This window comes from Staurois parvus, unplaced genomic scaffold, assembly GCF_062004578.1.
Source record: "Staurois parvus isolate SC_StPar_1 unplaced genomic scaffold, SC_StPar_1.0 ptg000234l, whole genome shotgun sequence".
Classification (NCBI taxonomy): domain Eukaryota; kingdom Metazoa; phylum Chordata; class Amphibia; order Anura; family Ranidae; genus Staurois; species Staurois parvus.
Window position 1 is genome coordinate 7,047,107 of NW_028318030.1, and position 12,894 is coordinate 7,060,000.

At 43.7% G+C, this 12,894-nt stretch overlaps 1 protein-coding gene across 4 annotated transcripts in view; it reads left to right on the forward strand.

Annotated features, from left to right (window-relative positions):
* PARG (poly(ADP-ribose) glycohydrolase) overlaps positions 1-12,894 on the forward strand; it is a 246,362-nt gene that overhangs the window by 181,033 nt on the left and 52,435 nt on the right. For all 4 annotated transcript variants that reach the window (XM_089680048.1, XM_089680049.1, XM_089680050.1 and 1 more), the window contains one exon: positions 5,015-5,075. In XM_089680048.1, the coding sequence (XP_089536174.1) occupies positions 5,015-5,075 (61 nt within the window). The remainder of the gene's footprint in view (positions 1-5,014; positions 5,076-12,894) is intronic.

Genomic DNA, 12,894 nt, shown 5'->3' on the forward strand with positions numbered 1-12,894 from the left:
TAAGCTGTTGGTCGGCTTCCATGTACAATGACTTAAAGTATTAATACCCCTTGAAATTTTAAGCATTTTGTCATGTTACAACCAAACATGTAAACGTTTTTTATTGGGATTTTATGTGATAGACCAACACAGAGTGGCGCATAATTGTGAAGTGAAAGCAAAATTATAAATGGTTTCCCAAATGTTTTACTAATAAATATCTGAAAAGTGTGGCGTGCTATTGTATTCAGCCCCCTTTACTCTGATACCCCTAACAAAAATCTAGTGGAACCAATGCCCTTCATAAGTCACCTAATTAGTAAATAGAGTCAACCTGTGTGTAATTTTTAATCTCAGTTTAAATACAGCTGTTCTGTGAAACCCTCAGAGGTTTGTTAAAGCACATTAGTGAACAGACTGCATCATGAAGGCCAAGGAACACACTATACAGGTCAGGGATAAAGTTGTGGAGATGTTTAAAGCAGGTTTGGGTTATAAAAATAATATCCCAATCTTTGAACATCTCACAGAACACTGTTCAATCCATAATCTAAAAATGGAAAGAGTATGGCACAACTGCAAACCTACCAAGATGTGGCCGTCCACCTAAACTCACAGGCCGTACAAGGAGAGCATTAATTAGAGAAAGCAGCCAAGAGGCCCATGGTAACTCTGGAGGAGCTGCAGAGATCCACAGATCAGGTGGGAGAATCTGTCCAAAGGACAACTATTACTCATGCACTCCACAAATCTGGCCTTTATGGAAGATGAAAGCCATTGTGGAAAGAAAGCCATAAGAAGTCCTGTTTGCAGTTTGCGAGAAGCCATGTAGGGGCACAGCAAACATGTGGAAGAAGGTGCTCTGGTCAGATGAGACCAAAATTTTGCTTTTTGGCCTAAAAGCAAAATGCTATGTGTGGCTTAAACTAACAATGTACATCACCCTGAACACACCATGAAACATGGTGGTGGCAGCATCATGTTGTGGGGCTGCTTTTCTTCATCAGGGACAGGGAAGCTGGTCATGGTTGGTGGGAAGTTGTATGGAGCCAAATACAGGGCAATCTTAGAAGAAATCCTGTTGGAGCCTGCAAAAGACTTTAGACTGGGGCAGAGATTCACCTTCCAGCAGGACAACGACCCAAAACATACAGCCAGAGCTGCAATGGAATGGTTTAGATCAAAGCATATTCACGTGTTAGAATGGCCCAGTCAAAGTCCAGACCTAAATGCTGCTATATACCGTATTTGCCGGCGTATAAGACGACTGGGCGTATAAGACGACCCCCCTACTTTTCCTGCTAAAATTTAGTGTTTGAGCTATACTAGCCGTATAAGACTACCCCTCTTCCAATGCACACCAGTGGCAGGAATAGTGCCCCATCATTGGTATCAGTGGCAGGAATAGTGCCCCATCATTGGTATCAGTGGCAGGAATAGTGCCCCATCATTGGTATCAGTGGCAGGAATAGTGCCCCATCATTGGCATTAGTGGCAGGAATAGTGCCCCATCATTAGTATCAGTGGGGGGAATAGTGCCCCATCATTGGTATCAGTGGCAGGAATAGTGCCCCATCATTAGTATCAGTGGGGGGAATAGTGCCCCATCATTGGTATCAGTGGGGGGAATAGTGCCCCATCATTGGTGTCAGTGGGAGGAATGGTGTCCCAACATTGGTGTCAGTGGGAGGAATGGTGTCCCATCATTGGTGTCAGTGGGGGGTGGAATAGTGCCCCATCATTGGTGTCAGTGGGGGGGGGGGGGAATAGTGCCCCATCGTTGATGTCAGTGGGGGGGAGGAATAGTGCCCCATCGTTGGTGTCAGTGGGGGGGAGGAATAGTGCCCCATCGTTGGTGTCAGTGGGGGGGAGGAATAGTGCCCCATCGTTGGTGTCAGTGGGGGGGAGGAATAGTGCCCCATCGTTGGTGTCAGTGGGAGGAATAGTGCCCCATCGTTGGTGTCAGTGGGAGGAATAGTGCCCCATCGTTGGTATCAGTGGGAGGAATAGTGCTCCATCATTGGTATCAGTGACACCAATGATGGGGCACTATTCCTCCCACTGACACTTGCTGACCCTGTTCTCGTATGGTGCTGCTGCAGCCAGCATATGTGGTTGCAGCAGCACCTCTACACTGACCACTTACCTGCTGGTCCTGCAGTCGATTTTCGCGGGGCCGCTCGGCTCCACCCCCTCGCCAGTGATTGGCCGCCTGTGTGCCTTTCCTGAGCTACAGTTCTGGCGGCCAATCACTGGTGAGGAGGCGGAGCCGAGCAGCCGCACGAACATCCAGTGACTGAACTGAAGGCGCAGCCGCGCTTCCTGGACCGGATCGTCGTTGGACCGGAACCAGGTAAGAAACAGCCGCTGCCCACCCCTGTACTTAGTGTCCCTTCCATTGGGGGAAGGGGGGGGCGGCGGCGGCAACGCGCCGCCCCCCTAAAAAGTGTCAGTATGCCGTATACCGGCGTATAAGACGACCCCCGACTTTTGAGAAGATTTTTAAGGGGTAAAAAGTCGTCTTATACGCCGGCAAATACGGTAGGTATCTTATATATAGTGAATTCTTTCACATATATGTTAATTAATTTTTTCCTAAGCGCAACAGCACCCCCTTTTTTTCTTTTAAACTAAATGCAATTGAGACTCTGTGGCAAGACTTCAAAATTGCTGTTCATAGACGCTCTCCATCCAAATGGACAGGGCTTGAGCTATTTTGCAAAAAATTCACTCTCTAGATGTGCAAAGCTGGTAGAGATATCCCCAAAAAGACTTGCAGCTGTAATTGCAGTGAAAGGTGATTTTACAAAGTATTGACTCAGGGTCAGGGGAGCTGACTACAAATGCACACCACACTTTTCAGATTTATTTGTAAAAAAATGTTGAAAACCATTTATCATTCTCCTTCCACTTCACTTTTATGTGCCACTTTGTGTTGGTCTGTCACAAAAAAAAAATAAAATACATTTACATTTTTGGTTGCATCACTTTTGCAAGCAGCAGGAAGGGATCCCCCCTCCTGCCGCCTTCCACTGCTTTCTTGGACTCGCCCTTCCCACCAGGGAACCCGAACAATGCAGCTGGCAGTATCACAGGGGATACATACACTCCCTGTGATAACCATAAAAGTGATAAAAAAAATGAAAGTGACAGTGTTGGGGAAAAAAAAGCAAAATAAATAATAATTTTAACCCCCCGCACACAAAGGTGAACATAAGTGTCTGTCTCGTGTCGGTATGTAAACAGATTGGGCAATATATTGTGTTTTTGTGCAATAAAATTCAAAAAAGTGTATTTTTTCCCAAAACAATTTGCATTTAAAGAAATTGCTGCAGAAATACTGTGACGTACAAAATTTCAACACCCACAGTTTTATTCTCTAGGACTTCTACTTTAAAAAAAAAAAAAAAATCTAATATTTGGGGGTTCAAAGTAACTTTCTAGCAAAAAAAAAAAAAACAGTTATATTCATGTAAACAGTGTCAGAAAAGGCTTGGTCTTCAAGTAGTTAGAAGAGTGGGTGATGTGTGGCGTGTGCTTCTTATCTTGGCCCTGAAATGCCAGGGTAGTAGAAGCACTCCCCCAAGTGACCCCTTTGGAAAGTAGACACTCCAAAGTATTTACGAAGGGGCATGGTAAGTATGTTGCAGATCTAATTTTTGCCACAAGTTTTTGGAAAATGAAGAAAGGAAACAAAAATGTATTTTTTCTCTTTTTCAAAGTCCTGTGACAAAAAACCTCTGAAAATACTCACCATGCCTCTTATCAAATTCCTTGTGATGTCTACGTTCCAAAAAGGGGTAATTTGGCGGGTTTTTTTAACATGCTGGCATATTAGGGTCTCCGGAATTGTGATAGGCAGTGAGGAAGTGACACAGGGAAATTTGCCCTTTGAAAGCCTTAAGGTGGTCATAGGATTTGGAGGGCCTGTATGTGACTAGGGTGCCAAAATGTCTCTCACATGTTGTATCGCCATACTCTGGAAAAGTAACAGCTGATAACAGTGACAACTTTTGTGTAAAAAAAAAAAAAAAAAATGTGAAAATAAAATCTTCCATCATGGACTCAACATGCCTCTCAGCAAATTCCTTGGGGTATCTTCTTTTCAAAAAGGGGTTCTTTTTTGTAATTCCCTGGCATTTTAGCACCTTAAGAAATGTCATAGGCAGTTAAAAAGTAAAAGCTGTGTAAATTCCGATCGCCATTTGTAGACTCTATAACTTTCACACAAACCAATTAATTTACGTGTATTGGGCTTTTTTTTTTACCGAAAACATGTAGCAGAATACATTTTGGCCTAAATTCATGACTAAATTGGAGTTTATTGGATATTTTTTATAACCGAAAGTAGAAAATATTTGCATTTTTTTCCCTAAAATGTTCTTTTTTTTTCATTTATATCACAAAAAAATAATACACAGTGGTGATCAAATACCACCTAAAGAAAGCTCTATTTGTGTGAAGGACATAAATTTATTTTGGATACAATGATGCATGACCACGCAATTACCAGTTAAAATAGCGCAGTGCCAAATAGCAAAAAATGTCCTGGTCAAGAAAAGAGGAAAACCTTCCAGGTCTGAAGTGGTTAAAGGGCAATTTCATCCATAAATTATATTTTCGTTTTGGGTGGGTAGCAAAGCTTTGAAAATGTACGCAGCTTCTTAGAGACTCAAGCGATGAGGTTTTTTTTTTAGGGTTTTTTTTGTTTTGTTTTGTTTTTTTTGTAGCAGGTTGTTTCATCCCAAAAGACTATAGGAAAGATTTGTTTTGCACGTTGGCTCTTTTGATATTTTATTCTTCATTGTTGAGATCCCACTGTATGGGCATAACACCATACTTTGCTTTTATAATAGTGTCAGTATTCCTGTGGAACTGTAGGTTCTAGTGATGTCTCATCACTAGGATCTCTGAAAAATATAAGAAAACTGTGTGACATTCAGTTTGTAAGTGATCATGAAGAAACTGGAAGAAGTTGACATTAAAGTAATTTAAGACCTTACTACTGTATCTTTTTTTTTTTTTTTTTCCCAAGGACCCACAGGATTGGTAACATTTACAAGACAATGCTTGGATCGGTTTCCCGAATGGGAAAAGTAAGTATACTGCCATGGTATACAGTATATTTATCAGCATGCTAATGACATTTAAGGGGAAGAAAAAAACCTTTAGTTTCCTATTTGTTCAATACAGGACACAGGATCCTAATCTTAAACCTAATGTTATATGCACTGCCTTCAGTTGTCTTAAGGTGATGGAGCTTTTCTCTACTACGTCTCTCTATAGAAATGTACCCCTTCCTATGGAGATTTTTTTACTCTTGAAGATAATGTGTATGTCAGTATTCCTGGCAGCACCATAGCTATTGAGGTTCCTTCAGCTTTGGGGGCCAGACCCTGCCGGATGGCAAAAGCGGGGCCGACCTGTAATATTGTTTCCGATACTGGCCCTTGGGTAGACATGTGGTGCATTGGGTTGTTACCTGCTGGTTACTATACAGGACAAAGGCCATGGTCTTGCAGTAGCAGAGCTCTGTCCCTAAAGACCCATCCAGAGGAATGCTACTGTGTAGGGTGAAGTCAGTGATGGTGTCCAATTCCCTACAAATTCCTGACAGCATGAATGTCCTCTGCTTGAGTAAGTGCAGGGAGGAGACCCTATAAAAACTCTTTGCCCAGGGTGCTTGACTACCCAAGCTAATGGGAAGCATGGGGTGCAAATTTTCTAGCTGGTGTTTGGTGTCATTTTGGATTCGGTGTGCAGGGCTGTGTGGCCTTCCTTTTGGGGTGCTTTACTGCACTTTGACAGCCACAAGGTCAGACACCTTACTGTGCACTGTTTCTTTTCTGGGTGTGCCTTCTGCATGGCAACTACAGCTTCTGGTCCCTGATTGTTGGCATAAGGCAATGAAATTCACCCATTTGCTTTCCCAGTGCCTGCCACAGAAGGACTTCCTCTTCACTGCAGCAGAGGACATTAGTACACCTCTCTTCTGGAGACCCCTTTTGCACTGCACATGTCAGATCATGAGCACAAGGGAAAAGGATTCAGATGGCTTTACTAGCTCAGAATCAGCACATGGTTCTGCAGGAGGGTGGTAGTCTGTCTCCACAAGGCTCTGTTTGGATAGTTGCCTTCAGTGTTACTCCTGCTTCTTATCCAAAGAGACATGTCTGATATAATGGGCAGAATTTCGGGCCTTAAAGTGACCATAGATAACCCGGGCCACAAGCAAGGCCCTTTTTGTCTCCTTTCCTGAGTCCCTTAGGAGGATAGAGATTTTATGTAGAGGTTTGAGTTAGAGGTTGTCAAGGGCAACAGAGGGCGCTTCTGAGTGTAGCAGTTAAAAAATCTTTTATTGTGGAAAGACAACAGCTTACATTTAGACAGAAAATACTTGCAAGTATACAACATCTTCCAGTGGTGAGATCTCTATGGAGCAGGGTTCAATGTTCAGCCTGATGGATATGGCAGCTCCTGCAGCTGTAAAAGCAAGAGAGACCACCAGGGGCACTAATCTAAGTGTAGCAGTATAGCGAGGAAACATGCACACAGGTGAGGAGCTGTATCAAACTGAGATGCCTTCTGCAAGTATAAGGATGCCGTTGCTACATTTATCGATGATGTATACTTTTGTTAGCATAAGTGCAGCCTGGCTCTTCTCACTCCAAGGTCTATTGAATGGGGTCCCTACAGTTGCCCAAACTTGCTATGACCTTTCCAGCACACTCTCTCTCCCATTCTGTATGGTTACTGGCCTAGCCCGGAAAAGCTATTTGCTCCTCCATATGTTTATGGATAAAAGGTTAGATGCACTCTTTAACCTCCCTAGCGGTCTGATTACGTCAGTATTTCTGTGCTCAAAGCGGTACATTGTTTTCAATGGAAATATGTTGTTTTTTTATTGTAGGCCTGTAATTCTTAGGAATATCTCACTGAAATCTGTCCGTACAAGAGTCTAGTAAACATCCCGGGTAAATTTGAAACATGAAATCATAAATTATAATATAATAAATAATTATAAAAAATATAACAATGAGCAGGGCCCTCGAACCCCTCGTGTATTGAATCGTATTATTACTGTACTTTCTCGTGTACTGTCTCCCACCATAATGTAAAGTGCTGAGCAATCTGTCGGCGCTATATAAATCCTGTATAATAATAATAATAATAATAAATTTAATTCAACAATGTAATCAAACCAATAACACTGAAATTTGAAATAGAGCGCCAAGTTCGCACATCACTGAGCTTAGTCACAGAATCTTTTTCAGTGTTTGACGAATTTCCCCACGAATCATTATTACTCAATTCTGCAAGTGGTTATAATTTACGATCGCTGTTCTCTAGCTGGTCTAAAACCACTTTTGACCTAAAGGGACGCTTTTTGGATGCCACGGACGTTTCTCAGTTTCCAGACAGAAAGTACAGTAAAAATGCAGGCAGGGCACAGGACAAAGCACTCGGGACAAAAAATATGTGAAATGGTTTGATATAGTAATGTAATACTAACAGATTTTAGTGTATTGAGTGAATGTCACATTTTTTAAATTTTTGAATTTCCCGCCGGTTCCGTCCCCTGTACGTCCCGACGCTTGCAGGGAACGGAACCCGGAAGACAGATGCCGTCATCGGCCAGAGGAGATGGCCGGGGACGCTGCAGGGGGGACATTGCAGGAGCGCAGGACAAGGTAAGGGCTGGAGGGATCCCAGAGCAGGGTAATCCAGAGTGTAGCTTGGGGTTACCGCTTCTGGTACTAAAAGTTAACCCCGAGCTACACTCGGGAATACTGCCAGGGGGGTTAAGGCCTTTTTTTTTCCTTTGGCAGCAACCCACAGTTGCTTTCATGTCAGTTTTCCAGACCCTTGCTGTCTGGAGTAAGCACATGGGTCAAAACCCTAGCTCTTTCCTAACCGTTCCTTCTGTACTTCAACAACTATAGTTTGTACTTGTAGCGTTAAGCTTATGTTTGAAGTCCTTGGCAGGTGTTCTCCACCAGATCTCCAGGGGAGGCTTCACTTCATTCATATGTGGAGAATTCTCTGGCTGAAGTGTTGGTCAGCTAAACTCCTATGCAAGAAACGCTTAGAGCGTCTGCCATTTGAACGAGAACACGTTTGGTCCCTCCTTAGATAATGTATGTCAAAGAGGTCACGGGGGCAAGAATACTCTCCTCCTCTAGAACAAAAAGGCCTGTCACATCCGTGTGTGGACCTTCTACCCCTGAGGCATAAAAACGTTATTTTTGCTTTTTTTAAGTCCTCCAGCTGCCTCGTCCCAAGAAATTTCAGATGTCTGGGTCCAGAGTGTAATTTCCAGAAGCTAACAATTTGAGTTTTAGATTCTCATTCACAGGGGGTCCTTGCCCTAGTCCCAAGTAAGGAATGCTTTCAAGGTTTGCATTCAAACCTATCCACAGTTTCCAAGTCAAATGGAGTAGCTCAGACCAATCTGGATCTGAAAACAAATTTGTTCAACCTGTGTAGGTAATTGCTGGAACCAACTCTCACCTTAGAGTACCTGGGCCTGAAGTTGGACATGGCCCTGTACAGGATCTTCCTTCCCAAGGACAAACTTTTTACCCTTGTGATCTGGGGAATGTTCGCTTTCATGGTAGATGGGCTTTTGAAGTGAGTCCACGTCAGACTGGAACTATAGTTAAGGGCCTGGTTTACTTTGCATTTCATTTAATAAAAGGGCAAAGTCCAACACAGATGGATTACTCACAGGGGTTCTCCAGCAAATACAAATAATGGAAAATACTAAGCCACTTGGCTCTTAAGGCTCACTCGGCCTCTACTGCAGTACCTCATTTCACGAATTCACTCGTGGCCTCCAGTTTTCTCCAGCCCCTGGGTTTGCTCCCTCCAGACTTCCAGATTCTGCCAGCCTCCCTAGACCCGCTAGCCGCTTCAAATTTCTCGGCCTCACAGACCCTCTCTTGGTCTCCCCAGGCCTGTGTAGCTGTCCCGACTTTCCCAGTCTTTCAGGCAAGAAGTCCACCACACAAAGGATGCAGTCTCTGATGGGAACAACCAGATTAAAAGTTCCTTCCCACACAAGGCACTTTGGAACCCTCAAACTCCAGGCCCCATTACAGAACTACCAAATCTGGAGAAAACATAGATTATAGCTTTCTCCATGTACAATAACCATGCCAGAGCTTCTCAAACTGCACTTTTTGAGAATCCTGTGTCCTTTTTATACCAGTTTGCTAAACTCATACTGTGACGGCCTTGTACTGTCTTACCCTCCAATCTCATGAATAGGCACTTTGTTCCCAAGGCTGACCCTCAGTTTGTGCCTGCATGAAGGACTTGTACCTGATTTTAGCCTCCTACGAGGAAGTGCCATACACCTAGTTTCACTACAGACTGCTGAAATTCAACATTCTGGCATCATGGACCTGAAAGACCAGACCCTACCTGCAGGGGTGGATTTCCAACCTGGATCCAGGGAAACACTCTTTCCCCAAAGACATAAAAAGTTCTTGCAACAGATTCCAGTCTATCGGGCTGGGGACGAGTCCTAGATGCCCTGTAAGCTCAGGGATCCATCGCAGGAAATTTGGCTTCCGATCATCATCCTGGCGATTAGGTCATCACTTCATTGCTTGCCCCTTGCGTTACAATTTCACCAAGAATCCAATCTGACAACACTACAGGCATGGCCCATGTCAGCCATCAAAGAGGCATCAGAAATCATGGTGCTCAAAATTACTTAATCCTTTCTTGGGCAGAGCTTCACTTTTCAGCCCTGTCCGGCCTTCACATCCCAGGCATGGGGAAATTGGTAGATTAACTTTCTTAGCCATCAGTGTCTGGAGGTGTTTCTGGCATGTTTATGCAGGTGGGACTAGAAGTGGATCTTCTGGTATCCAGATTTAGTAGCAAACTGGGTAGGTCTGTTGCCATGTCCATGGCCCTTGGGGCCTTCGCAGTGAATGCTCTGGTGACCCCATCAGATCAGTTCCAACTGATTATGCCTTTTTACCCCTCCAACTTCTTCTCATATGCTCTTCAGGATCGAAATAGAGGGCATCCCTGTGGTTCTCATTGCACCAAACCAGCCTAGGACGACATCTTATTCAGATATACTCAGGCTCATGGCAGACTCTCCAAGGGCCCCTCGCTCAAACCTTCTGTCCCAAGAATCAGTCCAACATTCTGTTTCTCGGTCACTGGCTTTAATAGCTTGGCTGAAAAATCCCAGTTCATGAGGGAAGAAGGTTTAACAGGTTCAGTCATCCCTAACCTCTTGAAGGCTAGGAAATCAGCTTTTTGGAAGGTCTACCATCACACAGGGAAAGCCTATTTTGCGTGGTGTGAGGCTAGGAAGTGCTCTATGGGACCTGACTTTGCCACAGTTTGGTCTAGATCAGCATCTGGCCTTGAGTACCATGAACAAATAAATCTAGGCCTTGGCTGTTCTGTTTTAGAGACCATTGGCCTTTCATTTTGCAAGGTGGCTTTCCTCATTGCTATCACATTGGTGCTGAGGGTCTCTGAGTTAGCAGCCTTCTGCTGTAAAGAACCTTTCCTAATGTTACGCAAGACTGTGCTGCCCTGTGGCTTAAGTCTTTTCTCCCCAAGAGTGTTTGCTCTTATTTCAACCGGATAACCTTGTCCTATCTTTGTGTCGTTCTCCAAAGCATCCCTAGGAAATTTCTACCCACTGTCTCTTGATGTGGTATGTGCAGTAAGAGTCTACCTCTTGCCTATGGCCTTCTTTCGGCGATTGAATTCCCCCATTGCTCTTCCCCATGACTTTCACAAAGGGAATTCCTGCTTCTTACAACACCATTGCAAGGTAGATTACACAAGTCCAGTTTCAAGCCTATAGTCTAAAGCTTTTTTCAGTCAAGACACCCTTTAGAATTGCGCCCAATCCTGGGGTACACCAGTCTGAGGACTCATTCACAAGGTGTGTCCGAGTGTGAGTTCTTTTTGCATGTTCCAGTGTGTTGCATTTTTTTTAATAGGCTGCTCTATGCTTGTGAAGCATGCAAAAAGGGAACTGGCATGACTTTTAAATCGCTCCCCACCAAAATACATGGTACTGTGTTACATAAAGAAATGTACATAAAGAATTATGTGGCAACCCCACGCATGCAAAACGCAGCATGTTTTTGTACAGAGTGGGAAAACAGTCAATTTTATAAGCATTCCGGCACCATTAAATGTAATTTGTAAGGAGTTAAGTGGCTTGAAGGTTGTAAATACCCCTGCTAGCACAAATCCCCACCATCCCCTGCGAAGGGGAGGGGATGGGTGGGATTTGTACAGGACTCTGCAGACTTAGGCTGGCCATACACTATACAATATTCTGTCAAATTTCTGCCTAATTTCCTTTAGATAGATAGATATATATATATATATATATATATATCTATCTAATTGTATAATGTATGGCCAGCCTTAGATTATTTCACACACTCATGGGACATGAGCAGCCTGAAAGGGAGGTAATCAAGACCAGACTGTGAAAGGGTTTCTTTGTTAAAGTGTGTGTACAAAGAGGAGGGAGAGAGAGAGCACACCCTGCAGCTCTGTACAGCTCTCTCATCCACTTACTCTTGATGTCAAAACTGAAAACTGTGCAAGCTGTTTAATCTGTCTTCAGCAACTGATGACGTCATTGGTTGACATGATGCAGGCGACAAGCTTGCACAGCTTTCAGTTTTGCCAGCAAGAGTATAAAGAGGATGGGAGAGCTGGGCGGGGTGGGGGGGTATGCTCTCTCCCTCCTCTCTGTACACAGATAGAGTAACCCTTTCATGACTGTAAAGGTCTATTTGTCGTTCAGCCACAACACCCCTGGGGACTCTTTGTGGCACCCCAGGGTGCCCCAGAACCCTGTTTGGAAAACCCTGGTCTAAAGGATAGGGTTCTCCCTCTAGGGTGCACTGTATCAGATCATGGGCTTTTCAGCATCAGGCATCTGTTCTCAGATTTGCAAGGCTGCCACCTGGTCTTGTTTACACGTGCATTTTACCATTTATGCCTCTCTGATGCCAGTTTCAGGCTTAAGGCGCTGCAAGCTGCTCTCTGAGCTATGTTGAGCCCCTTCTTGACCTGTTTGTTTCGTGGGCCTGTTTGCATTGTGTGCTGTGTTGCTCATCCCTCAGTTGACAACTCAAAAATCCAGGCGCACAAAAAAAAGTTCCAAGTGGATAAGAAATAAAAAAAAAAAAAAAGTCCCAAAGGAAGCTGCTCTGCAAAACTCATAGGAACATTATGTGAAGGACCAAAAAAACAGGAGCGCTTTGTTAAAGTGGGTAATAACAAAAAAAATGCCAACCAAGAAGTAACAAGATCACAGTTTATTGCAAACAGTACAAGTTAAAAGGGGACCTTTTACCTTGCACTGTTTGTAATAAACTGTGATGTTGATATTTGCACCTTTTTACTTTTTGGTTGACAATTTCTTTTACTACCTACTTTGGATAAGCGCTCCTGTTTTCATCCCTCAGTTGGACTGTTTTTCTCACGATTATGACTAAGTTCCTGAGTACTTTACAATTAAGAATCTAGGATTTTTGACTTACCAGTAAAATTAATTTCATGGAGGTGCAGTGCAGGACACATGTCCTTCCCCTTTGTTGTGATCTCTCTTTTGCTTGCTACCAGGCTTGCAGCTTGCTTTTTCGCCAGTGTTCATTCACCGGAAGTAAAAGCACTAACTCTCCAACGCCTCAATGGGGTCAATGCCAGGAAGAAGCCAGGGAATCAGATGTGTAGTTAACCTATGGATAAAATCCTGGTGATGTTGCATTTTAATAAACCTTGGATAATGCACTAGGTGTTTGCGCTGCTTGTGTGGTTTTTTTTTTTCCGTTCACCTGAAGGTAGCTGCGTATAACCCTTGGTTATGACAGATATCCTGTGTTCTGTTCTGCACTGCAAGTTTCTATT